At 36.5% G+C, this 19,457-nt stretch overlaps 2 protein-coding genes across 2 annotated transcripts in view; both read left to right on the top strand.

Annotated features, from left to right (window-relative positions):
* The window catches only part of LOC113234418, a 27,175-nt gene extending 17,739 nt beyond the window's left edge, over nt 1-9,436 (top strand). Inside the window, exons 2-7 of the mRNA XM_026469728.1 lie at nt 1,607-1,861; nt 5,557-5,586; nt 7,234-7,299; nt 8,617-8,673; nt 9,108-9,194; nt 9,343-9,436. Coding sequence (XP_026325513.1) covers nt 1,607-1,861; nt 5,557-5,586; nt 7,234-7,299; nt 8,617-8,673; nt 9,108-9,187 — 488 coding nt within the window. The 3' untranslated portion in view covers nt 9,188-9,194; nt 9,343-9,436. The remainder of the gene's footprint in view (nt 1-1,606; nt 1,862-5,556; nt 5,587-7,233; nt 7,300-8,616; nt 8,674-9,107; nt 9,195-9,342) is intronic.
* A 2,361-nt stretch (nt 9,437-11,797) lies between these two features.
* LOC113234417 (glutenin, high molecular weight subunit PW212-like) lies at nt 11,798-19,220 on the top strand. The gene is made up of 4 exons (XM_026469727.1): nt 11,798-11,813; nt 17,361-18,794; nt 18,865-19,163; nt 19,215-19,220. Exons 1-4 carry the CDS (start codon nt 11,798-11,800, stop codon nt 19,218-19,220), a joined length of 1,755 nt encoding a protein of 584 aa, XP_026325512.1.
* Nucleotides 19,221-19,457: the final 237 nt, after the last annotated feature.

The raw sequence follows: 19,457 nt of genomic DNA, 5'->3' as shown, positions 1-19,457 counted from the left end.
ATCGATATAATAATATAATTTTTTCTATTACGTCACTAACTAGAATAATATTGAAGACTTATTTAAAAAATATAGTATTAAAAGCACTTAAAATGTTATATTTTGGACAGGCCCTGTTAAATAAGGTATTATTATTAGGGTGGCTTCATTCAGGGCCTATGCATCCCCTCATCACTGCGACCATTGACTGGTCTATTGTGATCGCCACTAATTACAGTACAGAGCCAAGGCCGACAGCATTGAAGAACTGAAGGACTTTCCTGGCTCCGACAGATTTAATGTACTCTGGTTCTGGCATGTGCCTTCCCAGTATGGAACTTCGTACACCCATCAGGTGGTAGCATTGGATGAGTAGATGAACAGGAGTTTCATCCGCCTTGTGGCAGAATCTACATTCTCTCTTCTCTCTCTGCCCAATATTTGACATGTGCTTGTTCAAGCCACAAAGCCCTGTTAAGGCTCTAGTGAGCATTTTTATGCCATTTCTGTCCAATGACAGAGCTTCTCTACAGTGTTTGGCACTGTAGGCAGATATCAGGACTTTTAAATGCTCAAGACCCTTGCTCTGTAGCCACACTTCTCGGGAGAGATGTGTGCTCTCGTTTAGCAGAGTGAGCTTTGCCAAACTGTATGCTATTCCTATGAAGGGTTCGGGTCTAATAAAGTTTTCCCTAGCACCAGCCTTTGCCAGTACATCCGCTGACTCATTATTCTCGATGTCAGAGTGGCCTAGAACCCAGCGCAGGACCACTGTGTTACTTTCCCCGAGAGTATTCAATATATTTACACAGTTCTCTACAATCCTCGATGTCTGGGTGACTGAGGCTAGTGCAAGTAGAGCCGCTTGTCTATCTGAGTTTATGTAAATATACTTGTCAACGTAGCCTCTCCTCAGGTTCAAGCTCGCACAAATAATTATAGCGTATACTTCGGCCTGAAAGATACTGAAGTGTCGTTCCATGTTCAGCTTGTAGCTGAGCCTGGGTCTCACGCCGTGTATACCAAAGCCTACGTTGGGTCCCATCGTAGACCGCTACCTACTAGGAGGCTACTGTCCTTCAGGTGAGACTGTTAGTTTCCCAGTCCTCCTTAGTTGGAAATTCTACCTGGTAGAATTTGTTAAAGTTTTGTTTGGGAAGCATGACATCAGAAGTCATTCCCAGAACAGAGTGTTCCAGAATTAAGTCTTGGGCTAATCTCAATGTCTGGGAGAGCCATCTACTCCTTAACCTAGTAGTAAGCCTGTACATGCTGATACTGGCCTCTCTCTCTGTATGAATAAATGCAGAGGTGTCAGGTTCAGCAATGCATTTAGGGCCGCCACAGGTGTGATGAACATGGCTCCCGTTGAAAAAAAAAAATTCTGCATGTATGTTTCATGATAAAGTGTTTTCGTACACCATTAAAGATGCTTCGGGCTTCTATAGGCGTCTTATTTTATTTAATTTATCAAGGAAGTCCCGGTTACGGAACGTTTCCTTTTAATCTGAACCTTAACCTTGGTACGGAAAACTCCAACCCTTACTTTTTATATACCCTGTCGCTAGATGGTGCTGATGGTCACCTGGTAGTTCTTTATAATTATGTAGCTGTTTCTTTATTACAGGCACCAAAGATGCTGATAAAAAAGCAGGCGAAGTAGCCAAAGATCCCAAAAAAGACAAAGATAAGGGGATAAGTGATACTGGAAAAAAGGACAAAGATAAAGATGGTGCAAAAAAAGATAAAGACAAGGTAAAGAATGACGCCGATAAGTGTAAAGACGAAGACATGAAAAAAAATAAAAAAGGTATGGATGACGTTGAAGAAATGCCAAATAAGCTTTCAAAACTGGTTAACATAGGTGGATCAATCAAGATAGGTACGTTTTCAAAAATCTAACACGCAGCATTTTCTACAAATATTGAAAATAATTCACATGAATTAAACACACGAAAAACCATCTACAATGCGCAGTCAAAAATCTGTTTTCAATATTCTTGATTTATTTGTTTCCTTAACAGTTATTCTTGTTAAAAAAACTGTGATAGCTTAATGGTTTGACCTACCGCTTCTCAAGCAGAGGCTGAGGGTTCGAATCCGGCCTCGCGCCTCTAAATTTCTCTACGGAATTTTATTTGAAATTTACTACGTGATTTCGGTGAAGGAAAACAACGTGATGAAACTTGCAAGTCTAAAAAGGTTCACAATTTTCGGAAACGTGTGAAGTCTCCAACCCGCATTGGACCGGCGAGATGTAAACCCGGAGGGTTTTAGTGGAGTAGGCCCCCCAGGCTGGGGGAAGAGTCCCCACATAACCTCTGAGTCTCAGGGGTATCTATAAAGATGTCCCCCCCATAAGAAAAGAAAAAGAGGGTTTCCTCTCAGACGAGGGTTTAGGCCGGTTGAGTCGGCGCCGTGGGATCGGTGAACATTCACCACGACGCCGCCCGGCCGCCCTAGCTTGCGCTAGGGCTCCCGCGCCAACGGAGGGTCGATTCGGCTGTCCTCCGATCCGCTCCCCAGACGAGTGAGGCCGTGCAATGCAGGCTCCGGAGTCCCAGTCCAGAACCCGCTGGCCTTACTAAAGGATTAGGCGAGCAGCGAACTTCTCCCCGTGCGTCTGCGCCGAAGCGCCACCGAGAGGCCACCGCCTCCCAGGACACCTCGCTACCGAGCATGGCGGTGATCATTCCTGGCAGCGAAAGGTGCCTGCCCTATTGTCTCCGTCAGAATACGGCGCTGCTCGTCCCACCGGCCGCAACACCTCTAGGGTGTGCTGTGCGGTGTCATCCGAAGCGCCATACTCGTGACACGACGGGGACGGTTCCCTCCTCGCCACCTTGTGGTATCAGGTAGTGACCGAAAGAGCCGTGCCCGGTCAGCACCTGCACAAGGTGGTACAACAGTGGCCCGTGGGAACGGTTCACCCACTCTACGTGAGGGGAAACCCCTGCCCAGCAGTGAGACGTATAAATGGGTCGATGATGATATGATTGATGAATTTATTATTGTACATTTCTGCTATGTTATACACTGTAGCGAATATTGTTGAATTACTATAAATGTTAAGATATACGATGGATGGATTGATGGATGGGTCCAACACGAGTACACAATTATGGGTGTAAACTAAAAATGGAGGATAGTTGGCGAAATATTATTTGCACTGGTTCTCTCTCTCGTCTTATCGCTTAATCTTTAGAGTAGATAAAATAGGATAAAAGAGTGAGCCGTCTCGGTAACAAACTTCTTCTTTCTTCTTTCTAGCCGTCCTCAACCATACCGGTGCAGGCCTCTTTCAGTTTCTGCCACTTCTTTCGATTCTGTGCCATCTGTATCCAATTCAATTTCGCTACTTTCTTTGTCATCCTTCCAGCGCGTCTGCGGTCTCCCACGTCGTTTTTCACCCCAAGGTCGCCATTCGAGGACCGCTTTACACCAGGAGCCATGCTTTCGAGCAACGTGACCCGCTCACCGCCACTTTAGATTAATTACGCGTTTGGTGACATCTGCTTTCCTGTCTGAGAGACGTATTTGTTTTGCAGTCTTTGAGTGTAATTCCCACCAGTTTCCATATAGTGCAAACAACTAGTTTAAATACTTTTACGCATTGGTACTTGATAATAATTACGTGGAATTAATATGAATAGAGTCGGCAGTTGGTATTTTACAAAGTGCCTACAGTTTAAAAAAAAAGCTACCCTGGACTTTAGGATTTTAATGGCCTAAAATATAGGAATGCATTAAAATAAACTAATAAAATTGAGAATCGATAACTGTGCTCTGAATAACGTTTGTAGCCTTTGCCGGTCGAAAAGCGCGAGTAATCATACGGGTGAGACGTCATTTCGGTTCGGTTTCGAATACGACAGTTTGACGTTCGATTCGGGTGTTGTGAATAAAACTGAAAAGAAATCGTAGGATATCAAATCGGTCGACAACTGAGTTATCGGAAGGTTCTGAGTAGACCCCCTGATGAGTAAGTAAATAATTCAAAATTATAATTCAGTCAGACAAAGCACCCATGACCAAAGATGCGCAGTTGGTTAAAACCCAATCAACTCGGCTGGGTTTTAAATTGGTGCAGTAGGAGGGGGTGCACAGGGTGGTAGAGATTCGCTCAGCTAGCTGGTGCCCCCTTACTACGTCCAGGAATCAAACGAAAACTAAGTGAAGATGTGGTTTATTGTACAACAGCTTACAATCTGGCTTATAATAACAATGGTGTCCAATAAAAGAGGTTCGTCCCGTTGGATGCAAGCGCGGCGCAGAGTCCGTGACAAGTCCCGGTGGGTGCGAATGTTACAAAAAGACACTCACTCTCACTCAGGGTGTTCCTGAAACCAGTCCCGAAAGAAAGGTGCGAGTTCAAGATGCTTCCGCTTAGTGAGGATAACCGTAGATTCGCAATCGTTTGTGTATCAAATTGACATGTGGCAGGCCATTACTTTAGGGAAAATCTTGACACCACGATTCAGGAATTGCGCTTTCTACGCCAATGCCATCCAGCGGTGAACATTGGAACTATTGTTACAAACTAGTAAAAGAAGAGGTAATCACCTCTTTCCCTAAGCTAATCAGCTTAGGGAAAATTTTGACACCGCGATTCAGAAATTGAGTTTTCTACGCCCATCTAGCGGTGAACTTCGGAACTGTTTTCACTAATATTGCCAAAGTTATTATGTTACATTGGTTTTAATCCAATTCTGCTTAAAATCGACGGCGAAAACGGCGAATTTGGTATAATTTTGGAATTTGGTATAATTTAAATTTATAATTTAAAAGATCTTTTTTAGATTGAAATGAGGCATCTCCTCACTATACTTACCTTGCAATTCTGTGGATTCTCACTACTAAGAATGCACTTTACGATTTGATTTTTACGAAAATCGATTGAAGGGGCATACGATCTAATGATGTTTGTATCGATTTATTTCAGATTCTTTAGAAAGGCAAATCGATAAACAAAACAAAAGTAATAATATTATTTTTGAACGAAACACGATTTACAACAAATGTTTAGTATAATCCCTTTCTTTAAGTAATTAACTAAATGTAAACAATCTTGATACATCTTTTTATTGAAACATGTACTTTACAAATAAATATGCATAAAATTTGTATTTTGTATTTGAAGGTATGTAAAAATTATCTTATTAATGTATATTTCATTAAATAGACATATGAAGATTGTTTACATTTAGTTAAGTACCTAAACATATGGACTATAGTAAATAGTTTTTGCCCTCGATTTTGGACATTAATGGGTATTAACCCGATTTAAAAGCTTCCCCACGCTTGATCATCTCCGCCCATGACTCATACGATGGACCAACGTCATTAAGTCCATGTAGGTACGTTTTAAGTAAGTGTTAATGGTGTTACTTGTAACAGAAATGTCAATCCGTTCCAAGAGACAACATTTATCGGTGCAAATAATATTTTTTCAATTATACAAGATGTCACAAATCGAGGAGGTAAATTTGAGCTCCTCTTATACTTATGTCCACCCAATTTGCATTGAAAAACTCTGTTTAGACTTAATTTGCTTAGTTCACATTTAAAATGTTTCAGGTGATAAAGATCTTGGCGGTGCAGAAAAAGGTAAGTTACCCAGCTAATGCTAACATAACAAATTAGGTCCTTTTGTTATGAAACCAAGTGTCGGAAAGAAGTCGCGCGTCTGCTGTTAAGAGTCTATACTTTCCCAAATGGCTTTGGTTGATCCCGCATAACAGTCAAAATGTTGAATCAATTATTTTGGAAAAAATATGTAGTAAAATTGAGGCTATGCACTGATGTGAAACTACACGGTGTGAAAATACGATTCCTAAACATTTTCACGGAAGAAAAAGAATACAAAGTTACCTCGAAATTTTACAAGAAAATCGTTGAATTCAATAGGTACTTTACCAATACCAATGATTTTTTTTTAAATGATTTGAACTAAATATAACACGTATACTATACGATATACAATTTTCAAATGGCTTAATTGGCAAAATTAATTCTGAAATAAAGCCAGTGTTCTTGCTGATCGATCTAAGCAAAATAGACCTTATTAGTTCGGGAAAAATTAGAATTTTACACTTGCACTTTTTGCAACGTAGATCTTAGAATAATAACGCATAGAAACCTAGTCCGCACACGCTAAGTGAGGCAAATTGAAGCGCTCCCAATGGGCCTACACGAGCGGGTGGGCCTTCAGTGCTCAAGGTCAACTTGCACCGCGAACAGCTCAAGAATTTTAGCTAAAAATGACGAAATGTGCGGTAAATGAGTGTAAAAATACGTCAGACAAACATAAAATAGATACTAACATCACATTCCACAAGGAAGTAACGCGTTTCAACTTGTATTTTTATATGTATAAATATTCACTAAAACCGAAAATTAACCTACTACTAAATCTAGCCTACATGAATTTGATTTTTGCCTCACTTGTGACAGTTCGTTTGATATGAAACTATCATTCTATGCGTTATTATTCTAAGACGTAGATATAATTATGAACGTAAGTTACAATAATTGTAACACTGTTAAGCTATCTTCTTTAACTTTAACTTGATTTGTCAGAAAATTCAAAAAGAAATTGTTATGAAGTTGGAGAAATCCTTATTAATAAGAGGATGGAAAAATATAAAGGAGAAATCATGTGAAGTGTAAACGAGACTTCAAATTGATGTCAAAAACCTACCTTGTGTTTCGTTCAAAAATAAAAGCTAACAACGTTAAATATTTAAAAGAAAATTAAAAAATCGTATCTTTTTGTACCATTTTTGTCTCGTTTGTCTATCGTAATGAATCTTTAACGAGTCCGAAGTTTTAACGACCGTTTTGAAATATTTACGTTCTGTTTTAAAATGCAATTTTAGTTTTAATTAAGTTTATGTTTTAAAATTGAGTATTTGCCATTTATGACGTTTAAAAGTATAGTGAAAAAATAAACTTTATTCTAAAGGTTTAGCTCTTGCAGGTATTTTCGATCCAAGATGTTTGAAATAAATATTGTAAATGATAAATGTATACAGTTTATTCAGTGTTCGATCTTTGTATTAATAATTATGACAAACTGGTGGAGCAATTTCACAAAAAAATTCAAATTCAATTCAAAAAATTACTATGAATTTATCATATTTTCGCTGTATAATCACACCAGACTCTGTTTTACGGATGATTCGTTTTGTTAGTTTCAAGGAGGAGGAGGAGTTAATGTGCATTAAGAAAGTAATTTTATTTTTTCGGTCAAAGGTTTGGGAGGCGGCATTGGTGGTGTCATCAATGATGGTGTCAAAACTGGAACGAAGCTAGTTGGAGGCAAGTTTTTGTTTTATGCACTATAAAATAGAACGGATAATTCGCGACAAAATTGTCCATTTATGAATATTAAATAGATATTTTTATTGTATTGATGATATACACTATAATATGCTTGTCATGTTGGTGAAAGGATTTATCAATCGAATATAACCAGAATAGAGACGAAATAAGGGCCATCCATCCCTGGCAACTCATCAGGCAAATGGGCCTTATATCACTTTTAAATATCAACTCTCGTGTGCACTGAAATCGCAAATTACAAAGCTGAAATAGAACAGCGCCAACAACTGACCTGTGCGTACGCCATATATTCCAAAAATATTCTGTATTTATTGTAATAAAAATAATATCTGTAACTATGGGGGGGGGGCTGTTCCATTCGGTGGTGTGTGAAAACAAAACAAATGGAATCACATTTTATCGGTAATTAAATATGCAATTTTGCATTTTTCGTCCATTATAACAAAACTCAAGTTACACTGGTCGATTGAAAGTGAAACAATTGACAACACACATCAATTGTTTCGAATTCGGGTTGACCAATCGGAGCACAGTTGTCACCGTAATGATTTGGCAGAATAGTTTTCAAACAAATTAATTGGCATTTCGTCTCTATTTCTGGTTATATACTCGATGGATTTACCAATCGAAGTAAGGTACTCACCGATTATTGAGTAAGGCGTACTTACAGGGAATAGAAATAGTATGTCTTACAAGGAGGTATCTTTCGTCTATCCCAATTAAATTAATAAAGACACTTTATTTATTGCGTATTATTTATTTATTTAGATTATTTTATTATTTTATTTTATTTATTTATTAAGATTTATTTATTTTGGCTTTATTTATTTAGATGCGTTCTGAATTTACATCTCATCAATTTTTATTATTGCTTGTACTTTGTATTATGTGTGATTAAGTGATTATTGAAATTATTTTAGTTCTTCGACGAATTAAAATAATTTATTATACACTATTAATTGTCATTGTTCATTTAATGTCAACAATAATAAGAACAAAATATACCAACGGATTTATATTACATAAATAGGTAATAATGATAATGAGCGTGTCATTATCTTTTTTTTCTTCGAAAGAAAAAGTTACGTGCACCACAGTCCATCGTCAAGTTCGAATTTCAAAAACCTTTTCCACGCTAGCTCGCAGATTTCTAATGAGAAAGAAAGCATTTCCGAGCTAGTGAGGTGAAAACCGCTTTTTCTGATCTACTTAATGCGATAAACCGTGTACTATTGAGATGTTGCTCAATTCTTCTTCACGTGTACTAATTATGTAATATATGTTCCAAAATAGGTGTTATTGGTTCTGGACTAGGGGCTGGACTTGGTGCAGTAGATGGAGCGGTGAAGGGTAAGTCTCCCCACACAAAGTATGTCACACTATGGGGTCTACTTTCGTTCTCCGTCCGACATCGGTTGGAAACGATAACGACCAAATCAAAAGATCAATAAATAAATAAAATTGTTTATCGAATAACTTATTGTACAAATGTATAACTAAAGACTAATTTTGCGAATAAATGTAAAACATAACACATATATCCTTAGAACTAAGTCCAAACTCATGGTACCACGATTGAGAAATTATTATTATAATGTTTATTTATATATTTTATGTTTATATTTAGTTCATAGTCTACAAGAATCTCCTCCTTTTTTTGAAGTCAAAAAAAAAATTTCATTTCCAATGTACAGCAATGTCAAAAATCTAAGAACTCGATAAAGCAGAGATGATTATAAGATTTTTAATAATGACTTATTTACCCAATAAAGGTTTTGAATCAGGTCTTGGCCTTGGAGGCGGTGGTCACGACAAAGGTGGTGAACGCGGTGGAAGCGGGCTTTTTGGTTTTCTGGGCAAATAAAACAAAGGTTAGTTAATATCATAATAAAAATAATTCTGGAACCTGAGTCCTTGACTACTGTGCCACTGCCAGGGAGTATCGCCTGAACCATTTAAAAATTTAGTTTTTAACTTTTAGGCCATGCGAGATTTTTGATTACATAATTTTTTTTTCAGCATCGATTGCTGTTACACAAGAGCTTATAGACTGACGCGAACACTCTAGCGCCAACCAAAAAAACCCGTTCTGAAACCTAAGCATGTGACATGTTATTGTAAAATTAAATTACTTAAATAAAAAAATAATAAATATTTTTTTATTGCTTTCTTTCTTTTATTTATTTTCTTTATTTAATGTCATGTAAATAGAAGAATTGTTCTTTTAAATAAATATTTGTTTTAGGGTTTGTCCGAGGAAGTTCTAATAACAATAACTGTAACACAATAACTTAGACAACATTAGTTATAACAGTTCCTAAGTTTACCGCTAGATGGCATTGGCATAGAAAATGTTAGATCGCGATGTTAAGATTTTCGCTAAATGTCTGTCACTAGTATTTTGTATGTTATTGATTTATATTCTTATGCTTGTCTATTTGTAATTGATCAATTCAACGATTGTATTTCTACGGTTGTCCTCTTACTAAGAAAGCGTCTCGAATTCGCACCTGTCTTTCGGGACAAGTTACGAGAACACCTCAGAGTTCGTGTGTTTTGTACGATTCGCACCCATCGCGACTTGTCTCGGACTGCACCGCAGCTTGCATCCAAACGGGACGAATCCCTTTTACTGGACGTAGTAAGGAGGCACTAGCTAGCCAAGCGCACTCTCTTAATTGTTCCAATTTAAAATTATTATTAGTATCAAATTAATATACTTTATTCTTTCTTTATGGCTAATTCGGGTTTTGCACACAAGTTTACACACACGCACACACATACCCATACACACTAACACACACACACTGACCCCCACACAGACACACATTCACCTCACGCCTAAGTCCAGTACTGTTCACTAAGATTATAGTTATCTAAGTTCGAGTGTACTTACCTTTTGGTCCGGAGTGTGGAGAGGCTGGTGATCTGTAATACAGGTCTCCTAGTACGGACGCCAGTCTCTCAAACAGACTTAAGGATGTAACATTACTTAGATAAGTCACTACTTTAAATATTCTAAGACTTTGTGAGAGAACAATAAAGATTCTTATTATTATTATTATTACTTCTACCACCCACCCTCCTCTACCTCTACTACCACCCTCATCCCTATTCCGACATATCTATAATAATAATAACAAACGATGGCTATATGTCGGCCAACAGGCTGAGAAAAATAAAGAAATTAAATTACGCATTGATTTGATTAAAATAATAGCTACGTACCATTGACTTACAATTATATGGACGTCGGGTCCGCGCTAAAAAGTGTCCGAACTTATAGGGCGTTAAAATCGTATACAGAGCGTCATTCACGCTTTAGTCTTCGTTTGTTTCTTCTGACAGCGAAGCAAGCAAAATTAGACAGTACTGCGATGACAATACAATTTAAATTCAACGTTTTAGCTTTTTCATATTCCTTTACATGTCACTACGTTTAAATAGGTTGACTTGGGACATTTTTTTCGTGGTTTTTGTATTAGACCCGTCGTCCATTTATTTGTAAGTCAATGCTACGTACTAATGACATTTTATTTGGACCAAGCAAATATTATGTCTAAAATTGACGTAAAAGGTTTTCCAAATTGGGTAATTAATTAAACAAATAATGACGACTTAGTTAAATAATATTTTACAACCAAAATATTTAAATAGGATGTTAATGCGACAATGCTTTTGGTTTTTTAAAAGGACATCTTTTGAAGGTTGTGCGGTTTTGCCATCGTACACTTTATTTTGCTCACTTTGCGCCCTACTTTCCACGGCTGTTTGTTCATCTGTGCACATAGGCAATTAATTTAGTGTTTAATATGAATATTTGACCGTTTTTTTATTTCATTCAAGGGAAACAAACAATCATGAAACAGGTAAATGATACAAAAGTATCGATTACAAAAAAATAGACTTGGAGTTCCACAAACATTACAAGAATTTAGCAAGTAAGTTACGGTTCAACTACATTCAAATACAACAACATAATAAACTAAATAATAAAATAACATCACGAACATTAGGTACTGTTCCAAGTTATACGCAAATTAGATTTAAAATATTTAAAAAAAACTGCGAAAACAGAGATTTTTATAATTGTTTTTAATGCATCAACGTGCACATTTTAGCTAGGGTTTCCAAATTACGCTTTCGGACTCCAAATTGCTCCTCACAAAAGATGAGTACGAAGTTTTAAAAGTAATGCCTTCCGTAATGGAAACCGAATAATTTAAATGATTTAGAAATAACGTTGTCGATATGAAAATATTATTTAAATAAGATAATATACAGGTAAGGTAAAAAAGACAATAAATAAATATAAATTTTGTACAGATGAAGGACACTGGGACCCCTCGGGCCAAGTGTTTCGACTCCAAAGGCTGTAAATAGGTAGTCGGGACAGGAGATCCTGGTACTTATTACATTTTATTCTTTCCGCCAGCTCAGCTGCGGAAAATTGTAGTGTAACTTAGAGTCGAAGATGACACCTAGGTCAGGTTTGATAATGGTGCCATTTAAAGTATAATTAAAAACTATGTCTAAGGTTATTTTTACGAGTGAACGAAATCAAATGGCATTTGGCAGGATTGAAATGTAGCTGATTGTTAACACAGTATGTAAAGTGTCGGTCGAGATCACTTTGTAAATCTAAACAGTCACTGTCTTTAGCAATAATTTTAAAGATTTAAGTATTAGCGGCATAGACTAAGTGTAATGAATTTACAAAGAGGCTGTCAAAATCATTCATGTAAAGGGTGAAAAGAAGCGGACTTAGATGAGATCCTTGAGGCACACCGGAAGTTACATCCAGAAAGTCAGAAATACAGCCTTTATGTGACACAGCCTGAGTACGCTTTTCAGTATAAGATTTAAGGAGAAGAAGGTCGCCTTTTACACCGACGCTTTTCCGTTGTAACAAAAACGAACACGAGCAATCGCGCGCGAAAGAACGTTAGCTTAAAAAGGTTACCCGGTTAACACCTAGTGGCGCAGTGGCAGTGCCCCTCAGGTCTTTGTAATTTAAAGCTCTGAGTGGCAATGCAACTGTTATAGACAGGCGGGTCACGTACCACCAGGCGCACTACTTCCTCGTTCCGTCACTTGAGATTTAAAAAAAATCACACGTTAATTGTCACCCTACACTACCTTCAAGTGTTCTACATAACTTTATTGTAAATCTATTGATACATTCTATGCAATGTTGACATAAATATAATAATAGCCATAGAGGGTATATAAGGTATTGTTATGTCGAAATTAACTTTAGTCACTTAGAAACATGTGTTATGTTTTTTAATTACAATCATGCGGTATTTTGTGTTTCTTCTTTTGGTAAGATTTTGAAGTTTCTCCAATCCCACCTTCTCATTAGGGCATGGGAACGCTTCCCATTAAGTCATGACGACAGATAGTCATGCAGTTTAAAATGTCGTGTCTTGTATATTGATTCTCTACACGTCAATAAAACCGTAGCACAGTGGGCGAAAATCGGTAGCAGAGCAACGCATTGCTACCCAATCATGCAGTGCCAATAAGAATAACTTGTAAAAATTACTGCAGGAAAACAGGATTTTGTACCATATTTTCACTAAACAAATATACTGTGTTATCATAGTTGTCATTTAAAAGTGTTATTATTAGTTTTATAGTATTTAATTTATATATACTGAATCGTAAATATAAGTTACAAAAGCACACGAAATAATGAAATAGCTAACTGTCCTTTTTCTATTCATTGCATGCGCAAAAGATGGAAAGAGACCCATTACGTCAGTTTCCAGAAGCTTATATAAACTTCTTGGTCATTTTCAATTGTTCGAACCACAAGCGATTGAAATATTTAGAACAAAGAAACTGTAGAGTTGCTTTGATTTTAATCCTATTTTTAAAATGATTTTTTTATTAAACGTTAGCAATAACCAACAAAATGTTGTTGTACTCGTTTTACGGCATGGGATTACCTATCAGAAGTCAGAAAATACCTTTGCCCGGAATAACATTAGCTCGAATTTTCATGTGTTTTTACGAAGATTACAAAACAAAAGCTAATTTTGTCTATGTAAAAAGCATCAAAATTACTCGAAAGCGTAATGGTTTTGTTATAAATCGGAATTACGGATATTTGAGTTTACGTTTAGTTAGAATATCGGTACATTTCTTATAGTACACGTTTATTTTCACATTTGTAGTAATATTTGTATGTATGTATCTCCCCAAATCTTTATTATACCTACCTTTAAGTGAATTTGTACAAAATTCGACATAATAATATATATAAAAAAATTAATTAATATTTACAAGAAAGGCTATTCCATTACTCTTGTGTTTAAGTAATTTTCAGTCGAAGCTAAATATGGTACATTTTGTTAAGTTTCCAGTAGAAGCTGAATATGGTGTTTTTGGGCCCTTAAATTGTTGTAAGCAAATTTAGGCAGTACTGCAATGACGTTACAATTTAAATTAAATGTTTTAGTTTTTTATATTTCGTTACATGTCACTAAGTTTTTATAGGTTAATCTCGGACATTTTTTTCGTGGTTTTTGTATTAGACCCGATGTCTATTTGTTGGTAGGTCAATGTTCTTAATACATAAATTGTAAGTAATATTTTAAAACTTGCCATAAATGAGACTAATTTCAGGTTTAGAGTGTTTTATATTCTTATGTTATGTGTTAAAGCATTTATTTGTTTGTTTTAGAAGTGTGTTTTTAGTTTTGAGTCTATTTTTATTTGTCAAGCTTCACAAGGAGCTTTTAGAAATAATTTAATAAGCTTAATATATACCTTTATCACTATAATTTTTGGTCTATTTATTAAATATTTTAAAATAGTTCTCACTATATCGAGTTCTTTTTTTAGTGCTAAAGTGCTATGTATGCTTTTTTACGGCGTTGGTTTAAACCTAGCGCAAATCTATATTTACAAATTAGTAGAAGTTTGAAAGACGCATCTTTTGAGTATAAATACATGGGTATTTGAAAATACAGCACTATTTAAAAAACAGATCGAAAACTTTAACAAGCTCTCCTGTTAAAAAGTGAATTTTTGACATGCGGCCGTTTAGCATTAAAGCGATTGTGTTTAATTAGTTAGTGCATAAGTATATTTAAAACTATATTTAGTAACGACAACACATGTAAAGCGCTTATAAATAAATGTACTTCCTTTGCCGTTCCACGTTTTTGAAACTGTCCTCGGTCTGGTCAACTCTTCTCAGTGGTAATTATTTTTTTTCGATTCTCCATCCTCTAAGACTGAACTCACACTGGCGCAGAGTCGAAGCGTCAGCGCAAGTAATTTATAAGAAAAACTGTTTTAAAATGTGCATAATTATTTTCAAATGAAATGACACTGTTCTAAAGACATACTTTTAAAATGTAATTGACAAAATGGCTTTTGACATATTGCTTCTATAGTAATAGAGAATACTTAGAATTTTCAAATACAAATTTATATTAATAAGTGTAATTAATTAACAGTAGGGACCGAAGACCTTTATCATTACTGTATTCTGGAAAATAAAACGTATTCCATTCCATTACACTCCATTACAATTTATTCAGTTCCATTCCGTTCCATCCCATCCCATTCTATGAAATAGAAATAAGCTTGGAAAAGGTATATTACATTTTTCAACTTTATAATGCTCAATTTAAACAGTCTTTTTGCTTGCAGGTTTCTTTTGCATGGTGCAGACCACATAACGAGAACGGTAATTAATTACTGTGTACATTTATTTACACATTTTTAAAGCATGTGAAACACCGATCTTTCCGACCCGGAATGATTTGCTTTGAATTCATTGACTTACAAATAAATGGACGACGGGTCTAATACAAAATACACGAAAAAAATGTCCCAAGTCAACCTATTTAAACGTAGTGACATGTAAAGGAATATGAAAAAGCTAAAACGTTGATTTTAAATTGTAATGTCATCGCAGTACTGTCTAATTTTGCTTGCTTCGCTGTCAGTCGAACAAACGAAGACTAAAGCGTGAATGACGCTCTGTATACGATTTTAACGCGCTATAAGTTCGGACACTTTTTAGCGCGGACCCGACGGCAATATAATTGTAAGTCAATGTTTGAATTGCTTAAATTCGTATCATGACCTACACAAAGTTAAACGGGAATCGCATGCCTGGATGACGAGTTTTATTTTGTAAATGTTAATTATTGTCTCTGACTGGCTGGCTTACATCTAACAAGAGCGAGATGGAACTACATACTAAATCAAAAGATTATACTTATTGCGTTGTTTTGTAAGGTCGTACGACAAAATTACACGTCATGTCTAGTCATTATCATTGAAATGAATAAGGTGAGTTTGTAATTTGATGACGTAATTGGAACGTATCTTGTATTCGTACATTTTCATTGATTGCATTAAGGCATTAAAGTAAAATTTGGTACTATTCAAAAGTTATTTGACACAAACAAAGTAATGATTTTTCTTTGATTCAGGTATTTTTTGCAGATCGAAAACCTGGTGGTTCTTTATTGCAAAAATACTGTTTTATGGGTTAGTTCTTTATTGCAAAAAGGTTTTACAGGTAGACAGATTACAGTAAATAATTTTAAATCCCATTGTTTTCTGTTACTATATCGTTATGACAAGAACATACATGCTTATTTAACTAAAACACTGTTATTCATCATCACACATTACCTAATCACCATCGTCCAGTTTTACCTCAAAATCAACCTCTCAGAAAACTCGTATATATTATCTTTAACTGTATCATTCCGTGTTAAGTTTTGTAAAAGTCATCTTCTGGTACAAGATGCGACAACTTTTTTAGGCCGTTTAACTTTGCTTCAGGGATGGGTTTTCCTTTAGATCAGACCATATCCATTAGTTCTAAGCTTAATCAGGCAGTATTTTCTAGTAACTTTTTCTTTACTTTGACTTTCATTTAGTCGTCACCTAGGTCACATCTCTTAAAAATTAATAACACATCTTAAGCATAATCTCTTATATATTAAGAAGATACTCTTTTGGTCCATCAGTTAGGTACTTTTGACCTTCTTATTGTTTTTTCCAGGTTAGCAAACAACAAAAATCTTCTTTTCTCATTTTATGAACTCTGATTATTTATTTTTTCTGTATGTCTTCGTTATTTACATATAGTCTTCTGTCATACATAATCTTCGTTGAAATTTTAGAGCAAAGTCGATTGGGCGACATGACATTCTTCACTCCAGTCTCCAGACTCTAAAAAGCGAAGGCTACTGTTTGAACTGTTGAGTGATCATTTAATAAAGCTTTCAATGTCAACTTCATCTTTATATTTCTGTTTTGACCTACGCAAGAGCCACTCCAAAGTGTTAAGTGCTTCATGCCATCGTTAAATCTCTCCATTACGTGCTCAAGAAGGCAGGAGCTCACTTCAAACTCTTAGTCGCTTCTCCTTCTACCCAAACGTTCCAATAGGCATGGTCGTTGGTTCCTGAATCGATGCCCAAATTGTAAACCCAAAGCTGCCTTTTGTAAAATACCTCAGTGGGTATACGCAGGCGCGTTTACAGGTTGTTTGCAGGTCGAATGTGGTATGGATCTTGCTGAGTCACCTTTGAGCTGGTTTCGTAAACATTGAGCTTTTTGTAAGTGCTTAGTGCATATTTATCTTGGGCCCTTTAGGCTTATTTCTTACTACTATCATAATAGTGTAGTAACATGACACGTGTTTAACTTAGCTTCTGAAAGTGGAGGCTCTCTCATAAACGTAGTAAAGAAACTGCTCACATGTGTCTTTCACTACACTTCCACGACGAGCAAATTGTAACGACGATGTGATAAGATATGTCCTAAAATTTATAAATTTTACATCGATAAAGTGAAATCGGCTGTATAGACAGTTCTATCTCACGCAAAAATGAGACAGGTGTTTTTTATATAGTTCAATCACCGCACCAAGCCACTTTATATCACTTACAACTATGACTGGACTATGATATGATTATGACTGCCCACACTTCACCTCCTAAAATTTACACTCGCATTACAATACCTAGCCTTAAAATCTTACTACTTCTTTTCAGAACGTAGCGACGACGTCCAAAAATACGGAGACAGCGTCACTAATGGCGACCAAATTATATTTGAACCTTCAACCGAAACGCAAGATAAATATGTAGACAAAAAGGAAATATTTGAAGATGAAGGCAGACGTGATGATAAAATGACTAAACGCCTTAGTAAACCTAACGACATTGCAATAGTAAATTATGGAAATCATGGTGATGGAAACGAAAAAAAATCTTGGCAAGATGATCAGCGTAAAGAAAAGAAAGAACACCAAAATAAACAAAATGAGACCCAAGAAAAGCGAGTACATAAACAAGTACGAACTGTTAACGAACAAAATGAAAAGAATGAGAAGATAGATGAAAAACAGAAACATAGTGATAAGAAAGTGATTAAACAGGAAAATGAAAGTAGAAAGACTAATGAAGATGTAAAACAGAATGATAGAAAAAAAGTTCAAGATAAGAAAAGGGAAAAGAAACCACCCATAGAATTTACAGTTTTTATCAAATGGTACAATAAATTTATCCAAGAAAGAAATCCACACAAACATGATAATGATAAGCTAGCAACAGATCAACTAGGAGTTGCATGCCAGTCGGGTGAATTAAGTCAAAAAAGACCGCCTGGCCAATCAAATCAGGAAGGTCCATCAGAACATTCAGCACAAGCCGAGGAGTCAAGAATATTAGAACAGCGCTCAAGAACATTAGAGCAGCCAAGACTATCAAGAAATTTAGGACTACCAGAACATTCGAGACAACCAGGGATATCTATGCAGTCAAATCAAACAGAACAACCGTCAGGACAGACCGGCCAGTCAGATCAACAAGGTCATCAAGGACAATCTTGCCAATTAGGACAACTAGGAGAAGAAGAACAGTCAATACAACCAGGACAAACAGGCCAATTGGCAGGTGAACCAGTCACACAGTCCGACCAACCAGCACAAGCTAGACAGTTAGACCAACCAGAACCGTTAGGCCAATCGGGACAAACAGGGCAATCAGAACAACAACAACAGTCAGGTCAAGTAGGACCGTCATGCCAACCAGGACAGACAGGTCAATCGGGAAAACTAAGACAAAGAGATCAACAAGATGAGGTAGGCCAATCAGAAAATCCTGCTCAAACAGCATATACTGAACTGCCAAGTGATTCAGGACTGTTACAGCAATCAGGACAACTAGAACAGTCTGGCCAGTCAAAAACAGAACAGATAGGACAGCCCGAACAACCAGGTCAAACGGTAGAATCAGTACAATTAGAAGAGCTTGGACAATCAGGCCAAACGGGACTAATAGACTTGGCATACCAATCAGGACAGCCAATAAATTCAGGAAAGCCCGAACAAACGATTCAATCGGAGCACTTCAGAAAACTCGGACAATCAGAACAACAAAGACAGACTGACCAACTAGGACTGTCAATACAGTCAGAGCAGTCAGGTTAGCAAAGGCTTTCACATAAATTCAATGACTACACCGAATTGCAATAATTTTTGTCTTTCTTTTGCAGGAAGCTTAAGTTCCTCTAAAACAAGTAGCAGCAGCTCCACTAGTTATCCAAGAGGATCACCAGGTACCTCAGGATCATCGAGCAATCCGTCACAACCAGGAACTCAGCGGGAAACAAGTCAGCCAGGACAACAAGAACTATCGGGACAACGAATTCCATTAATCAACAAATTGCCTTTAGATCTCATACTTCTTCTGCTTGACAACATTTCTAAACAGTCCATTCCCAATCAGAATAAAAGAATTGCTAAAACCCACGCCCAGAATAACCGAAATTCACAATCAACTCAGGCGCAACCAGTAAATGTAGTTCATACCCTAATACAGTAATAAAATGAATTAAATTTTCAGTTGTAAGCGCGATGCAAATGGACACTTTGGTGTCTTATGTTTGATGACAGCAACCGGTAATTATACTCTAGCCAATTTCGACATAGAATAGCAAATGAAACTATTTTTTCGGATTTAAATCGCTTTATCGCGTATATTTGTCTTTTCAAACAAACCAGTAACAGTAGAGCTTCTTGTGAAAGAGTTCCTCCAGGGAAGTACTGCCACCTTACCTATTTCTGCCGCCAAGCAGTAATGTTAGCA

Source organism: Hyposmocoma kahamanoa, unplaced genomic scaffold (assembly GCF_003589595.1).
Source record: "Hyposmocoma kahamanoa isolate Upper Pololo Valley unplaced genomic scaffold, ASM358959v1 84, whole genome shotgun sequence".
NCBI classification, from domain to species: domain Eukaryota; kingdom Metazoa; phylum Arthropoda; class Insecta; order Lepidoptera; family Cosmopterigidae; genus Hyposmocoma; species Hyposmocoma kahamanoa.
This window is presented reverse-complemented; position numbering and strand designations above follow the sequence as displayed.

Coding starts and splice junctions, on each gene's coding strand:
- LOC113234417 (XM_026469727.1), top strand. Junction 18,795..18,864: donor AATACAGTCAGAGCAGTCAG/GTTAGCAAAGGC, acceptor TTTCTTTTGCAG/GAAGCTTAAGTTCCTCTAAA.